The following is a 16,868-nucleotide window of genomic DNA, read 5'->3' on the forward strand; positions in this document are numbered from 1 at the left end:
AATAAAACAGTCTTTTCATAAATGTGGCACTAACTTTGGAACTTCCATTATGATGGCAACATTTAAAATTCTTAAATCATTCAGAATGTCCCAAAATGCAGTTCAAAATGACAATGTCACTAGCTACAGACAGCAGTTTTGGTGGTGTCCAAGAAAACATGCTAGGCCGGCTGAGAAAGATGCAGAGCGAGCGAGATATAGTGACATTGATATTCAGCACAGCCAATCTCTTTGAAAGTAACTTGTTACTTGTATGTATGACCAGAGCTGTTTTATTCCTTGTCTTATTTTTTGTGGTTAAGAAAATAACTCATTAGCTATGCAGCATCTCAGTATCAACCCTGTTCTTCTTCAGTAAGACGTCTTCTCTCTGGTGCATTAGATTTAGTCAGTTAAGTCATGGCTGCAGAGGTGATTTTTTCATCCCACACAGGGACTGTGCAGATTAGCCATGATTAATAGCACTGCTCGTGGCACACTAAGGATCGGGGCAGCCTCTCTTTCAACCAGCAGGAATATCATGTGGTGTGAAGCCGGAGGAGAGGATGAATTATAACCGTTGCCTTTTGTGTCAAGGAGGAATATGGCAGGTTTGTCTCCATTTATGATGATATTAGTGGGGCAAGAGCTCATTTAACATCCGCTATGCATGACATGATTCTGTACATGAGAGAAGTCTGTGTGTTTGTGTGTGTGTGTGTGTGTGTGTGTGTGTGTGTGTGTGTGTGTGTGTGTGTCTTTCTGTGTATCACTGTTGGGGAGTCACAAATGAATAATAGCAATATTATCTTTTATATTTTATTGTTTTGGGACAGTTGAAATCCTGGTTGCTAGGGTGTTCTGAGTGGTTGCTAGAGCATCACCAATGTTCGTAGCACAAACAATGTGGGCCGAGTTTCAGTACATGCAGTAGTTGAATACTTATTGTTAGGGGTTTGTTTAAATCCCTAACCAGTTGTATGAGCAATAGTAAAAGTAGAGATATTCAATGTCAAAATCAAGCAAATTTCAGAAACTCCCCCAGCTGAATGGATTTTGGATTTTGTTCATATTCTTCTGTAGAAAGATTAACATAAATTATTATGAAAACCAAATTAATAAATGCCATGGATCAATACTTATTGAGTAATCCATTAATTTGTAGAGGTTTGGGGCCTAAATGAATTGGAGGTGGGGGGTGGGGTGTAAATCACTGTTATGGGTGGTGGTGGGACCCCCCCCCCCCGCCCCTTGAAATCCAAACTCTAGATATACTGTAGGTATTGCAATAATGGAAAAGCCACATGGTGCATATTCTTAATAATATAGTATTATGGGACTCTCGAAAATTACCAAAAATGAATGGTCTGCACTTACATAGCGCCTTTTTAACCTTAACGGTATTCAAAGCGCTTTAAACTGTGACACATTCACCCATTCACACACACACATTCATACACCAATGGCGGCAGAGCTGCTATGTAAGGCGTTAGCCTCCCAATGGGGGCAACTTGGGGTTCAGTGTCTTGCCCAAGGACACTTCGGCAATCCTGCGATTAGTGGCCGACCCACTCCACCAACTGAGCCACAGCCACCCCACAATAAATAAAGGTACATTTCTAGTTTCAACATTATTTGTACTCCAGATCTTTGCATTGTTGGACAAGAAGAAAGAGCTTTGTATCTTGTGAACAACATTTGGATTTCAACGATTGAAAACGGGTAAAAGAGCCACATTAAGAGCACCAAATCTCTGGTATTTAACCATATAGGGCCTTAAAAAAATTAAGATACGAAAAAGAAGCATTTATTCTGAACCAGAATCTAAAAGGATATTATTATTTAAGACATCTTTAATATATTTTTGGAGTTATAGGCAGTCCGACTTTGGAAAAACAATACAAAAAAATGTATTCTCAAAACCGCGAAGAACAAAGACGGCAGAACCAATTGACAACAAAGCTGGCCTTCAAGGAATTCATGTAACTAAAGCGAGACCAAAACATCTAAATGTCACATATAGATCCAGTTTAATAACTTTCTCTGATGGAATAAATGTAATTACTGTGCATAAAGTGCAGATTGCTCATAAAAGTTATTTTTAAGTCATAGCACTCCTTATGAAATCTTAAATATTCATAACATTCATCACAAGAGAAAAGTAGTAGAACATTTCACGCCTCAGTGCAAATACGCTTACGCCTACAAAAGGATTTCCATAACATGAATACAATTACTAAGAACTTTGCCACATTGCACATAATGTTGTAATATTAGTGTGCATATAAATGTATTTCATTCACTGATCCACTTGAAATGAGCATTTTCACGCTTAGGCACCATGCAGAGCAAACCTCAAAGACCTATCATTTACAATTAGAAAAACAGCTCTTTAGAAAAATAAAGAGGCCATATCTGTGACTGTTTAACAATGTAAATCTCCCCCAATAACCATCACATTGTTCCTCACAGTCTCACGATTCAATTTCAGTAGCCTTGACTTCAAAAAGAAATCAAAATAACCCAAGTAACCAAATCAATTTAGCATGAATTTACCATGCATATATTAAACGAGAGACACGTTGGGCTCCCAAATGGAGCTCAGGTCACACCATGGCATGCACTTACCAATACCCAACAAAATGATCTGCCAATGATTTATGCAAGACCTGTAATTTGACTCTACAGATATGTGGACTGATTATCGTAACCAGTCACCTTTGGGAAGCTTTGATTTCCAGAGGAGCCGCAGGCGCGCCGGCCGCAGTTCATGCAGCGCTTTATTGACTCTTTATGACTCTGGAGAGTTCTCTGCATTGGAAATGTCAAAGTGCAAGTATTGGTTTGTGGGGGTGATACCATTCTCAAATGCAGAAGGGAAGATCATATCAGTGTTGATAACTTTATGTGAGTGGTAACAGTCGCATCTATTAAAATCCACACATATTGATTTTTCTAGCATTATCCAAAGTGCATTCTTGATAACTGTAGTGTATTTTACAGGCCGTGAAGCATTATCTACCTCTCCACAATGGTTCATTCCATAAACGTTGTGATCAATATAACATTGACACTTCTGTAATAGTATTGATTCAGGTTGAGTTATTGTTCATTACAAATTCCAATTATGTAATCATTTTGCATGGTGTAATGCCAATCAGACAATCATGCATAAATATAGACTCAAGGCCATGCATTGTTATTAGTGACAAAGAGAATTCGTTTTTTTTTTTTCTCTCCATGAGATGCCATTTTCTTCATCAAATGATTCATGCCGTTGCTTTCTTATCTTGAGACGTAATGAGAAGGGTTGGAGGGGGGTCTGTGTTAATAGAACGCCATCTATCCTACAGTTCTAGTGTTAAATAAGAAACAAAGAAGCTTGTTAGTTTAGGGAGTAATTGGTATATCCATAATTGTCTCTTTTGGCTAGCGGATCAGTCACAGCGAGAGGCTAATGTGACTAAAGAGTAATGTGCTAATGAGTTTTTATCGTAAATCACAGTGCAAGGAAAAATACCACAAGTTTTGCATTCTGAAAACCAAAGTACATCTTTTTTACATTGGTTTTTATTAGGTCTGTCAATCTATAAAAATATGTGATGTGTCGATTAATCGCAATTAATCGCATATTAATATTTACTGAAAAAGCCCCTCAAATGAAGATAATAACTATATATATAAAATATTTTTCAATTATTCTAATTCAGATAATTCAAATACATAACATTATACAGTACACTGTACATTGTGGCTCTAGACAAATAAAGCATTTAGACAACACTAAAGTAGCTTGAAGTCAAAATATGATTGGTTTTATTTCCATATCATTGAAAATAACACTGTATGTTCTCTTTCGTCAGATTTTGGAGCATCTTACTTTGGTTGCGTCACCCAGAAGATGCATCGTGATCAAGCTGAAAGTGGCGGCCAGCTGGGACGTGGGGCTTATGAATCGCGAGGCGGCCACCGACTTTTTCCATTTACATTTGCATTTATGCATTTGGCTGACGCTTTTATCCAAAGCGACTTACAGTGCAGTTATTACAGGGACAATTCCCCTGGAGCAACCTGGAGTTAAGTGCCTTGCTCAAGGGCCTAACAGTGGCATCTTGGTGGTGCTGGGGCTTGAACCCCCAAACTTCTGGTCAGTAACCCTGAGCCTCAACCACTGAGCCACCCTGGTCGCAGATGCGATGGATGCGGTTGGTCTTAGTTAACAAAGTTGCGAAGCTGAAGAACATGCCCAAACCCAGGAGCACCCATTGGAAGGCGCAGACCCCCAAACTCAGTGTGGCGATAATCAGAAACGGAATGTTGTAACACAAAATAATGCACAGTGGTAGCACGTAACTCATCTCGTGGCCAGATGCATGAACAATAGGTGTGAGTTGAAAAGTGGCCACCACGAAACTAGCGTTGCATGCACTTGGAGAGTCTTACTTTGGATGTGTTGCGTCTCACTAGTTTTCAGCATCTCTAGTCACACGAGCTGTTTTAGCATGCTGTGTCAAGATAAATGTAGTTTGAAACTTTGTAAAATGTGCCTCAAGAACCCAGCATTCTGTTGTGCCCGGTCCACCTGTCTTTGAAAAATTTGTCTCTGGAAGGTTGAGCTGCCTACTCGTGCGTTTGAAGAGGCATTTTTCCTGTACAGCTGGAGTCATGCTGACTGCCCCCTTCTGCTACAAATTCATAAAAACATGAAGGTGGCACTTCATGATAAAAAACAACTATAAAAACACCATAAAAGCGCTATAAAGGGAGTTCATACTATTAATGTGCAATGCCCCAAGTCTTCTGAAGCCGTATAATGCCCCAAGTCTTCTGAAGACGTATAATACTTTTATCCAAAGTGACTTACAGTGCACTTATTACAGGGACAATCCCCCCGGAGCAACCTGGAGTTAAGTGCCTTGCTCAAGGACACAATGGTGGTGGCTGTGGGGTTCAAACCAGCGACCTTCTGATTACCAGTTATGTGCTTTAGCCCACTACACCACCACCACCATATTTTTGGATTAACTATTCCTATAAAATAGAGGTGAATATGATGTTTATAAAGCTCTAGAACTATTAAACCTAAGCAATACAGTGGTTCTGTGGTTTTCTGAATGCAAAAACTGTGCCTTAATGCCAGTCCTGCTCACTCAAGCTTCAGATATTCCAGTGAGACTCTTCTTGAGTCCAGCTCCTTCTAATCAATAATTCCGCCTACCTGATCGCAACCGACACATTTGCCTAATTTCCTACAGTGCAACTGCAGCTAACATCTATAAGCATGAGTAAATGTGAAACACTGGTCTTGGCTCATAGTTAGCCTTTTAACATATACAATTTTCTGCAGGCAGTCACCCGCTGGGTCAGTTGATAGGTTAACCAGCGGGTGACGTTATTATCTGTAGCCCGCAGCAATATTCTGCCGCCCTTAGCTCACACGTACACAAACCAATATTGACAGTGCTGCACCACATCCTGATCTTACCACTATGATGAAGATATGATAATCATAACACCTGAAAACTACACAGTGATCTACAGTAGTTGTAGTTGTAAAGAAACGTTATAAAATGGTTTCGTCAAATTCTCGTACAAATTTGGAAGAAACCATTGATTAGGACCACGGCCATAAAAATCTGTTATGTTTTGAAAACTCCCCTTTCGGTTTACTGACGTCATCGCTTACCAAATTATGCGAAACTAGAGATTGTTTTCGAAATCTCAGCTTTTGGTGGAGGACAACACCAATCAAGTCTGGATAACGAAGCAAAATCAATGCGTTTTCAAGCAAAAATTAAATAGTGTGGATGTGGCCTTCTGGTAGCCTACAAAATTGACTAAATGGTGGGTTTCCTGACAAATCGGGCTTATGGAAACCTTGTATTTTTTGGCTGGTTTGTTAATATTAAAGATCGACCTATAATCAGTTTTAGTGACTTTTTGAAAGCATCGTTTCATCATCAGTTATTGGAAATATAAACATAAAAATAATATACATGTATACATATACTTAATTTAGTTTACTTGTATGTAAGTTTAACGATTATGTATTTGTGACTTACCCTTTCTGCAGACTGTGCCGTGCCAAAGAAGATGGGTATAAAAGCTAACCAAACGATGCAGGTAGTGTACATAGTAAATCCAATTGGCTTGGCCTCGTTGAAGGTCTCTGGCACGCCCCGAGTCTTGATGGCATAAACAGTGCATGTGACCATCAACAGAATGCTGTAGCCCAGCGAACAGATGAGTGACAGGTCCGAGATGTCACACTTGAGAACTCCACGGGCCTTCTCCGGGTGGGACGTACGTTGTTCGCCGTAGTCCACAACCGTGTGTGGTGGATCCACTGCGAACCACACAAACACACCAAGAAGTTGCATCGAGATCAAGCTGAAGGTGATGGCCAGCTGAGAGGCGGGACTTATGAATCGTGGGGCGGCCACCGACTTTTTCCCTTGCTCAAAGATTCGGTGGATGCGGTTGGTCTTGGTTAGCAGAGCTGCGTAGCTGAAGCACATGCCCAATCCCAGGAACACTCGTCGGAAGGAGCAGACCCCCAAACTTGGCGTGGCAATCATTAGGAACGTAATGGCGTAGCACAAAAAAATGCCTGTCAGTAGCACATAGCTCATCTCCCGGCCAGATGCACGAACAATGGGCGTGTCGTTGAAGCGGACGAAAGTGACCACCACAAAACTAGTGGCCAGGATGCCTAAAACTGCAATGAAGACCGGCACGGCCGCCCAGGCCGAGTGCCACTCCAGTTTGATGATAGGAATAGGGATGCAGCCGGTGCGATTGCGGTCTGGACGTTGCTCGTACGGACACAACTCACAGCTGAACTCACTGGCCTGGAAGTGGTACCCTTCACAGCGCTCGCAGTGCCAGCAGCACGGTACACCCTTCACAATCTTCTTCCTTTCACCCATTTGGCAAGGCACACTACACACCGAACCTGGAAGTGTGGGGTCGCCCATCCGCCAGCGCATGGCATCCACCTGCAAAGGAGAATGAAAACAAGTCCTGACAAAGGTGTCAACTGGACACGTACTGTTAAATTACAAACTGAGAATTTAAAACAAGTCTCATTACCAACACAGCGGCATTGCACAAATGTAGCTTGCAGAATAAATCAATTTATTATCCCTTATGTCACCGGTCCTACTAGACCCGCCCAAGCGGGATTCAAACCCCGGGATGGGAATCGGACGTGCTAGTATGGAGGCTAGAAAAGCCATGGCACTAGCTTCGGTCGCTAGGTTTACACCCTGCACACCTATCACGTACCAGCTGGCTACCATTACACTTAGCTACTGAAAGATCAGCAAGTAGTGAAAAATCTAGCTTTAGCTTGGCTTCCAGGCAAAACTTGGATGACGGATACATTTTGGGATAAACTTGCACCAGAGACATTTGAGATTTATAGAATATCTTGCTGACAAACTTTAGTTTGAGGAGTGATTGCAGTAACTCTAACATGCGCACACTTCTCCTGAAATCACTTGACAATATTTAAGAGCACATTAGCATACAGATGGCCTCAATGCTAACGTACATGAACTAAAAGTCACAAAACTGTCATTTTGAGATCTTGGGATCTTTTAAGCAATTTAATTGCACATAAAAAAGCGATTTGTCCGGACCAATCCTCAGGACAAGTAAGGACAACTCTATAATTCTGCTCTATATTTCTCTCTGCAGTCTGCTGAAAAGAGATGTCTGTGAATGAATTATTCATGCTTGAGACAAATTATGCTTGGCAAAAAACAGATTGGCTTTAATTAGTAGAGGGAAAGAAAGAAGGGACATATTAAAATGAAAAAAGACCAAATTTGCAAATGAACAGTCATTTAATTTGACTTATCACATAAAAGGGTATTTAAGAATAATCAAAGGGCCAAATTCTAAAGTAATCCCTCATTGGGTTCTTCCCATTCTGCCTGAAACAAAAGCCACACTGACCATTCTCAATTAAGCAGTTTAAATTTATTTTATTCATCCTGTAGAATGCTAATAGGAAGCATGCAAGGTTTTGAAGATCAAGGTGTTACAATCAGTGCTAACCATTTATATACTTTAATTATGAGCGGTTGCAGGCAGGTCTATTAGTATTGTTCATAATTAGGGTTTGGGATTTCAAACCCCTTGGGAAATGTCACTGACTGGGGCAACCCTAGTGGTTCAGAGGCCCTAAGCGGTCACTTATAGCAAGAACTAGTAACAGCTTCACCTAAAAACACCCTAGTATCATGGCGACAACTTTTGCATAGGCAAGCACAACTTACATTATTCTCAGAAAATGTAAAAATCTAGTACACACCCTCAATCTTTGTATCCGAGTGGAAACAATAAAACAAAGTTCTGCAATCTCAGCTATTTACGTATTGAGCGTTTATCATTAGTAGATGCAGTAAATTGTAAACTCTGCTCCTTTGCATACATCCTTCAGTTATTGGCTGTCTTGATGGTTTGGCTTTTGTGAAAATTATCCAGAGTGAGTCACCATAATGAGTCACGTGCAAATCATCGGCGCTCTGTCGTTGCTTCATCTATAACACATCCAGTGCTAATCTGTTGAAGCACTTATGGGGAGGGTTTGATTCTCGAGTTAAAAAGTGATTTTAGAGCGCTACAGGGAGCTGGATCACAGTTCTGCTTAGCGACCAGCTGCCTTCCAACTTACCCGAGCCGAGACAAAACTGTAACATATCAGGTGTGAACTATACACTTCAATGCGCTCACGGCTGCATTGAGGTTTTGGCCATTGAAATGCTGCTCATTCCTGGATCCGTTAATTTTGTATTGCAGCCAGGCATAAAAAGTTACAAGCTTCCATTCCAATGACTAATGAAGGCCCCGGTGTATTCCTGTCATGTGCATTATGAAACTTAGCAAAGGTAAAAAAACAACAACAGTGGCAAAAACAAACTTAATGTTTCATGATTAAATGCAACATTTGAGACTTGGTTTGAAAACCATTCATGCATGGATTGCAATGTTAAGGGATTTCGAGAATAATACCAGGTAAATACTATTGACTCACAGTAAGGTGCAGCTTGTTTGTCCACTGGCCAATCACTTTGTACTCAGCTGTTGATCCGTTAGTGATCTGATACTGGAAGATGTCATATCGCCCTGGCGCGTCACCATTCTGATTGAACACCACTGGAGTTCCTGCGCTTCCTGTAAAACAGGACAAGACAAAACATGAATGAGATTTCATCCGTGCACTTGTTTTTATCAACATCATGATTTAAGGTAAAATGTATAGGAATGTATATGGATGTTTCTGCACTTTTTTTCGAGCAATGTAATGTCTTACTGTTATTTAAATTTGTAAATGGTCTGCACTTATAGAGCGCTTTTTTAACCTTGGCAGTTTTCAAAGTGCTTTACACTGTGACTCATTCACCCATTCACACACCAATGGCGGCAGAGCTGCCATGCAATGTGCTAGCCTGCCATTGGGAGCAACTTGGGGTTCAGTGTCTTGCCCAAGGACACTTTGGCATGTTGAGTCGTGTGGCCAGGAATCGAACCGCCAACCCTGCGATTATTGGACAACCCGCTCTACCACATGAGCCAATGATGACGCACGCCCGGCCCCTAATCAGGCTAATAAAGCCGACAAGAGGGACAAAGGCCGCCAGAGGTTGCTGTTCCAGAGAGAGAGAGCTACAGGCAGCTGCCCTGTATGTGTTTATGTTTGTGTGATTTTGTTTAATTAAATATTACGTTGATGCTTCGTCTGGTGCTTGCCTCCTTTCAATGGTTTATGTTTATTAAAGTTGAAGAAGCACCCATAGAGGAAAATTGCACTTTACGTCTCAGGATATGTGACCACCCCAAAAGTATTTAGCTTCAAATAACCAAATGCTGACAAATGTGACAAATGCCCTATCTTCCATTTTTGTCTTCCAACACTCACAAAATCTCATGACTGGTAGAACTGAAAGATGTCATACCAGATCGCTCCTACAAATACACCTACATTTATGCATTTGGCAGACGCATTTATCCAAAGTGACTTACAGTGCCCTTATTACAGGGACAATCCCCCTGGAGCAACCTGGAGTTAAGTGCCTTGCTCAAGGACACAATGGTGGTGGCTGTGGGGATCGAACCAGCAACCTTCTGATTACCAGTTATGTGCTTTAGCCCACTATGCCACCACCACTCCAAATACAGCGTATTTTGAAAGTAGCACAGATCCAGTGTTTACACTATTCAGGAAGTCAACTACTGAACAAATGGCTAAAAGTTGTTTCTGATTGAAATCACCATTAAGAATTTTCATCCCGCTAAAACAAGTTGCAAATTTAAAAAGGAAAATCATCACTGGCTGTGGTTCTGCAGGCATGAACACATACAGCTCACAGTAGCTGAAGAGGATTCGTTCTCGTGTTCCCCACAACCCACTGTGGCGTTGCAGAGCAGGTTCATGTGTCACAGGTGTAAATAATGCATGCAGCTTTATTTATAGGATCACTGCAACCTTGCAAGGTGGTAAAATGGTAATCTTAAAAATACTGCCAAACCCCATTCTATTGTACCATAAACAGTTGAACTGTTTTCAAACTATCCTACTGCCACAAATCTCTTTTCAAATGGATTTATTTGGGTCAAAAGTTGCTGTATTCTTAAGTATCAATGACATATAAAAAATACAAAAGATTTTGCAGGTAATGAAACATAGCAAAGTTCATAATAAAGAGTACATTGATGGTTACACAAAAGCCCCTGGTTCATTTGTGGCCTGTGAGCTAGCTATAAATGAAGGAGGAATTCACCACATTCTTGGATCTCTTGCGTCACATTGTACACTCATTACTAGCAGCCTTAGATACAGGTAGTGACACAGCTACATTTGACAGCACAGTCACAATCTCAAGCCTCACTAGACCAGTGTGGACCTATTTAATAAATGTTTAATTTAAAATGTGAAAAGATCCAATGGATAATAGAGATGTCAGGGCTTCTTAATTGTATGTAACCATTGAAATGTAACTTTAAAATTAAGCAATTTTCTATGTTTTTAACAAATATCACTTACTATACAATGGAGCGGGAGGTTGGCTGGAGAATCGGGGCAGCGGGGGCGGTATTGCACTCGCTCTATCGTACCGTTGTCACGAAAAGAGAGTTGAGCCGAAAAGCAAAGCTCTCGATCTACCGGTCAATTTTCGTTCCTACCCTCACCTATGGTCATGAAGGTTGGGTCATGAACGAAAGAACTAGGTCGTGAGTACAAGCGGCCGAAATGGGCTTCCTCAGAAGGGTGGCAGGCTTCTCCCTTAGCGATAGGGTGAGGAGGTCAGTCATCCGTGAGGAGCTCGGAGTAGAGCCGCTGCTCCTTTGCGTCGAAAGGAGTCAGTTGAGGTGGTTTGGGCATCTGGTAAGGATGCCCCCTGGCCGCCTCCCTAGTGAGGTGTTTCAGGCACGTCCAGCTGGGAGGAGGCCTCGGGGAAGACCCAGGATTAGGTGGAGAGATTACATCTCCACACTGGCCTGGGAACGCCTCGGGGTCCCCCAGTAAGAGCTGGTTAATGTGGCTCGGCATAGGGAAGTTTGGGGCCCCTGCTGGAGCACCTGCCCCCGCGACCCGACTTCGGATAAGCGGCTGAAGATGGATGGATGGATCACTTACTATTTTTTATACTTTTGGAAGGTTTTCCTAGGGTAAACCCTTTCCTAGGGTTTAGCAAATGAAACATCTTAGTAACCACAAAGCAATGCCCTGGCAACCACTCACAACTCTAGACTTTTCATTTTATTCAGAATATGTAAAAATCCAGTTTTATTAATAAGGGCACTTTGACTCATTACAACGACCCACAACATCCTAAATAACACATGTCCTGGCTTTATAAAAAACATGTACGGACAGGTAAGGTCAACTTTTAAGTGAGAATGCAAATGTATTTTTGTAATTCAACAGTTTGTAAATACAGATCTGATATGTTTCTCTAATTCTTAGAAAGATTAATAACAAATTTAAAACCAGAGCAGGCCATCTGAAAATACTTCATCCTGTCAAATCATTGTTAACATAAGTCAAAAACTGGTTTGTACAGGAAACAAACGTAACCTTTAAATAATGTCTCAGATCATAAATGTAACAGCACTCTCTGCTAACCTCAAACCATTTTACTGCAACTTAATTCAATTTTCAAAACCGTGGATTGACCTGCAATGGTGTAGAATTGGAGACACTAGAGCTGAGAGAAAGACAACTGTTCTTTCAAACTGAAATGAATGAATTATTTATATAGTGCTTTTCTGACACTACACTCAAAGTGCTTTACACAGTGATCAGTTGAGTTGCCTCAAACACCAGCAGTGTGTAGCATCCACCTGAATGATGCAACAGCAGCCATAGTGAGCCAGAACACTCACCACCTGTTATGCTGTAGAGTAGAGTTATGGAGCCAATTAATGGATGGGATTATTAGGAGGCCATGATCAATAAGGGCCAATGGGGGGAATTTGGCCAGGACACCAAGCAGCATTATACCCCAACTCTTTACGAGAAGTGCCCTGGGATTTTTTATGACCACAGAGAGTCAAGACCTCTGTTTAACGTCTCATCGGAATGACAGTGCCTATCACTTTACAGGGGCATTAACACCCCCAGCTGGCCTCCCAAATACCTCTTCCAGCCACAACCTTAGTTTTCCCCAGGAGGTCTCCCATTCCAGGAACTGACCAGGCTCTACCTTGCTTAGCATCAGTGGGCAACCAGTCTTAAGCTACAGGGTGATAATGAAGAAGTGATTAATAATAATGCTTGAACGATAAAGATTGAAGATGCACGATGGCTCAGAAAATAATGTGGTAATTGCACTGCTCAAGTAAAGACGACCTTGATCAATTCTTCAATGTATCCCTACAGGCATTTCATCTCTCAATTAATAAAATATTTTGAAATTCACGGAAATAATCATTTGCTCAGATAAATATTAGACTACCATTTTGTATGGGACTCTACAGGCGAAACTTTTATCAATATTAATCTAACAAACCTGAATTAACTTTACACAATATGTTGTTATAAGGTTAAATATAACATTTATAAAATGTCAAAATTCCTCCTCAAACTTAATAGAATAATAATTATATATTCATACCTAGGAAAATAAGGTGTTGCTAGGTGGTTGCTAGGGTGTTCTGGGCGATAACCACAGTTGGTATGAATTTTCTGGTCCAAGTCGACACAACCTACCCTTTAAGTCTCTGTGATATTCTCGTTCCTAGATATGGATTTCACCCGTTTTATCGTAAGCTAGGCAAAAATCATAAGGGTGATTGCTTAGAAAAGTAAAAGCATACCTCTCCAAACCAAGTCGCATTATTTTAGGTATCATTCATGTCCGCAACTCCAAACTGTGCATGCTTGGGGTTTGTTCAAATCCCTAACGCCAAGCATGAGCAACAGCACTAGTGATGCTCGCCCTAGTAGCTTTACAATGGAGGTGGGAGGTTTTGACAGGCCTTTTGTTACGGTCGTGTCCTGCTTCCTGTAATCCCTCATTTCCCGCTGCCCCATCCACCTGTACAGCAAAGCTTTGATCAATATCTGTGGATAAATTCAGTAAGCCAGAAATCTTTGCTGCTTTTAGACCATCCCTGTCAATCACAATGTTGAGAGTGTTTCCTTACGCAGAGAACGATCAGCTCTCTGTTGATAGATTAGTAACGGAATAATCTAACGGTGCTGATTGCACAAGGCTCGGTTATTTACTCACGCTAATGTTGATTTGTGGTGACAAACATGCTCACAGTTATCCCGAGAGAGCTGTTCCCACCTCAGCTGTTTAGAGAATGATATTTGCCCCCGAAAGCAGAGATATGCAGCCATCACGATGATTGGCGTCGCTTACAGGCAGCCAACACAATAGGCTCCACGTCTTAGGTTTGGAGAGAGAAGCAGCTTGTTTTCTTTACTTGACGTCTATTTAAATAAAATAACAGAGCTGTCTGGATTCTCGCTGCAAAAACTGTTGTGGAATCTGTCTCATTATATTCACTGAAAACATTGCTATCAGGATGTTTGTCCCTCCTATTCTCTCACTTTCCTTTTTATTTGCCGAATCAAAAGGAGGTGTTGGTGTATAGGAACGTGAATGCAGCCACTGACACCCTAATAGCCTACTGAAGGTGTACTAAGTATGTCTGACCCTACACAAACGCTCCCTTCATCAGCTCTAGGAGCATCTCAACTGCTGTAATAAAGGCATTGGCGAGGAAGAGATTGGACTAAAGAAGGCAGGGAAGTGGGGGAAAGAGATTTGACTCCAGTCTCCAAATGAGGGCAAACAAAAATATAAAAATCTCATTAGTAGAGTTTGCCAAGACAAGCATCGCTAATACTATTGAGAGCAACAGCCTGGTCCCGGAAGTAAAAATCCCATTCATTTGAACTTTTAGCAATAACTTATAAACCTTAAAGACAGACCTACCGTGAGCTCTGAGGTTGCATATTCTTCTGTTTAATCCAACTGTCCACCAATGCAGTAGATTTAGGTAGGGATAGTAGGGATATGTCCCAACCAATGTACCAAAAATTGGAAATGTCCTGACAAACATTTGGGCAATTTTACCACACAAAAAATCCTATAACTGTATTTTTATTTTAACGACTATTGAAGTTTCCTGGTATCATTGTTCATGTATAAATTGTTGCCCCGCCTCTCCTGTTGAAGCGCATAAATGCTGTTTTAACGTGGCACCTGATCCTTTACTCATTGCTGTTCAGCATGCACTAGTCACAGTTTATTATTGAAAATGGCCTGAAATGGGCCAGTATTTAATATGGTGGGGCAGAGAAATCGGAAAAGAAACTTGTTATATGAGGAAATGATGTTATTTTGCCTATATTACCAGACTGATTTTTTTTTTTTAGCATTTTCTTTATACAAACATTTGGAACATTATCCGCCTTGCAACATGTCACTGCCAAACTTCAAACCAAACCTACGCCCTTCCAGTCCACGTTATTTCAAAATAATGTTTTTTAAATAACCATTTTTATTTCGGAATTCCTGGTGAAGAGCAATTCTACCCATGATCCAGAAGAGAAAAATCCACCAATCAGAATATCACAGCAAACAATGTGCACCAAAAGAGCTCTGCAGCTCCGCCCACTCCCATGACACACTGTGAATGATGCAATCGAGTTGGTCTCCCGACACTCTCAAACTACACACAGTACTGTGCAAAAACATCTTAGGCACATAAGATTTGAAGAAAGCATTTGTCTTAAGATGGTTTTTATATCTTCAGCTTTAGTGCGTCAACAGGAAATATAAACGTTAGACTCTCAAACATTACTTTTGCATATAGAAAAGATTAACAGGGAGCCCTGCAACAGATGTCATGACCCCCACAGAGCCCCCCACTGAACATCGAGTCAGTCTGGGATTACATAAAGAGGCCGAAGCAATTGAGACAGCCGAAATAGACAGAAGAACTGTGGTGAATTCTCCAAGAAGCTTGGAACATCCGATCTGCCAACAACCAAGAAAAACTGTGTCCAGTTTTAGGAGACGTAGACACTCAAATTGGGGAAAACACCCATAGACTTACATTGAAGGAGGCAGCCGAGTCATAGCTAGAGACCAGCGGCCGGTTGCACCAGCTATACGTTAGTTACAACTTAGCCTAGTTGCGGCGTTAATGGCCACTAAATCACAATTTATGCACTACTAAATATTTGAGCGTTGCACCATTAAACTTGGGTAGGACGTAACCCAACGTATGAACTAAATATTTACAGAAGAGTAAGGGTTGGCATAAAAAAGAAGACTGATATTTTATGATATCAATGAGCTCATGTTTTGTGTGACAGGCTTTAATCCTTTCAACATACAGTATGTATGGAAGCAAACATCATACGTGACTATGCATTACTTTACAGAGAGCTTATGAACTACTAGCGAAGTCTTGCCTTAAGAACAGTTGGTGCACCCAAATTAAGCACTGGCCTAGTTACAAACTAACTAGTAGTTACTAACCCCTTAGTGTGAACTTTACGTCCCAACTTACGTGAGATCTTACTGGTGCAACCCTACCCAGAATATCATAGAGACTTTGGGATGGGCCAGTTGTTTTACTTAGGCCAGTTATCAACAACCTTGAACAGCCTAAAAACCACCTTGCAACACTTTAGCAACCATCCAGAACACCTTAGCAACCACTAACCCTAGCATCATGGCGGTGTGTTTTGCACATGCATGCACCACCCACATTGTCTTCAGACTCTGTACAAATCTAGTTTGCATAAAAATCACCTTAAAGGTGATTCCCTTAAAGGGATAGTTCATCATTTACCGAGCCTCATATTGTTCCAAACCTGTAAGACTTTCTTTATTCTTTCTAAATGATGACAGAATTCCCATTTTTCATTGAAATATCCCTTTGAAATTAAAAGACAATGCTTTGTTATCGAGTTAAATGGCAGTGCCGTTCCCGCTGCACTCCATTTTAAGATTCACTGTCACGCTGACACGACTTACAAGGGGATTTGTTTTACACAACCACATTATCATCACTTTTCCCAGCTCCGACTGAATGCCCACCTCCACTATCTCTCTCCCCACTCCATCCATCTAAAAATAAGCAAATATAGCGAGCCACTGGAGCGGGTGTAATTGTCGCAGAGCTGCCGATTACCCTTTGGCGGCAGGCAGTGCTCAGAGTTGGACGTCTGCCTTCGTATCAACTTCTATTTGCCGCTTCATGGCCTCTTTTCTCTCTGAATGCACCTGTGTGCACACATATTAATATGGCATACTATCATGCTAATCCTCCGAGGAGTTTTCTTTACGTAATGGAAACTTTTTGTCTTGCATGAAATCTGTGCCTACTGAAAGCTCACAGATTCCCACAGA

The 16,868-nt window shown here is 41.2% G+C and overlaps 1 protein-coding gene across 2 annotated transcripts in view; it reads right to left on the reverse strand.

Annotated features, from left to right (window-relative positions):
- LOC127639288 (metabotropic glutamate receptor 8-like) overlaps window positions 1-16,868 on the reverse strand; it is a 187,934-nt gene that overhangs the window by 18,086 nt on the left and 152,980 nt on the right. For both annotated transcript variants that reach the window (XM_052121222.1, XM_052121221.1), the window contains exons 8-9: window positions 9,023-9,162; window positions 6,042-6,977 (exon numbers count right to left, since the gene is read on the reverse strand). In XM_052121222.1, coding sequence (XP_051977182.1) covers window positions 6,042-6,977; window positions 9,023-9,162 — 1,076 coding nt within the window. The remainder of the gene's footprint in view (window positions 1-6,041; window positions 6,978-9,022; window positions 9,163-16,868) is intronic.

Source organism: Xyrauchen texanus, chromosome 47 (assembly GCF_025860055.1).
Source record: "Xyrauchen texanus isolate HMW12.3.18 chromosome 47, RBS_HiC_50CHRs, whole genome shotgun sequence".
NCBI lineage: Eukaryota > Metazoa > Chordata > Actinopteri > Cypriniformes > Catostomidae > Xyrauchen > Xyrauchen texanus.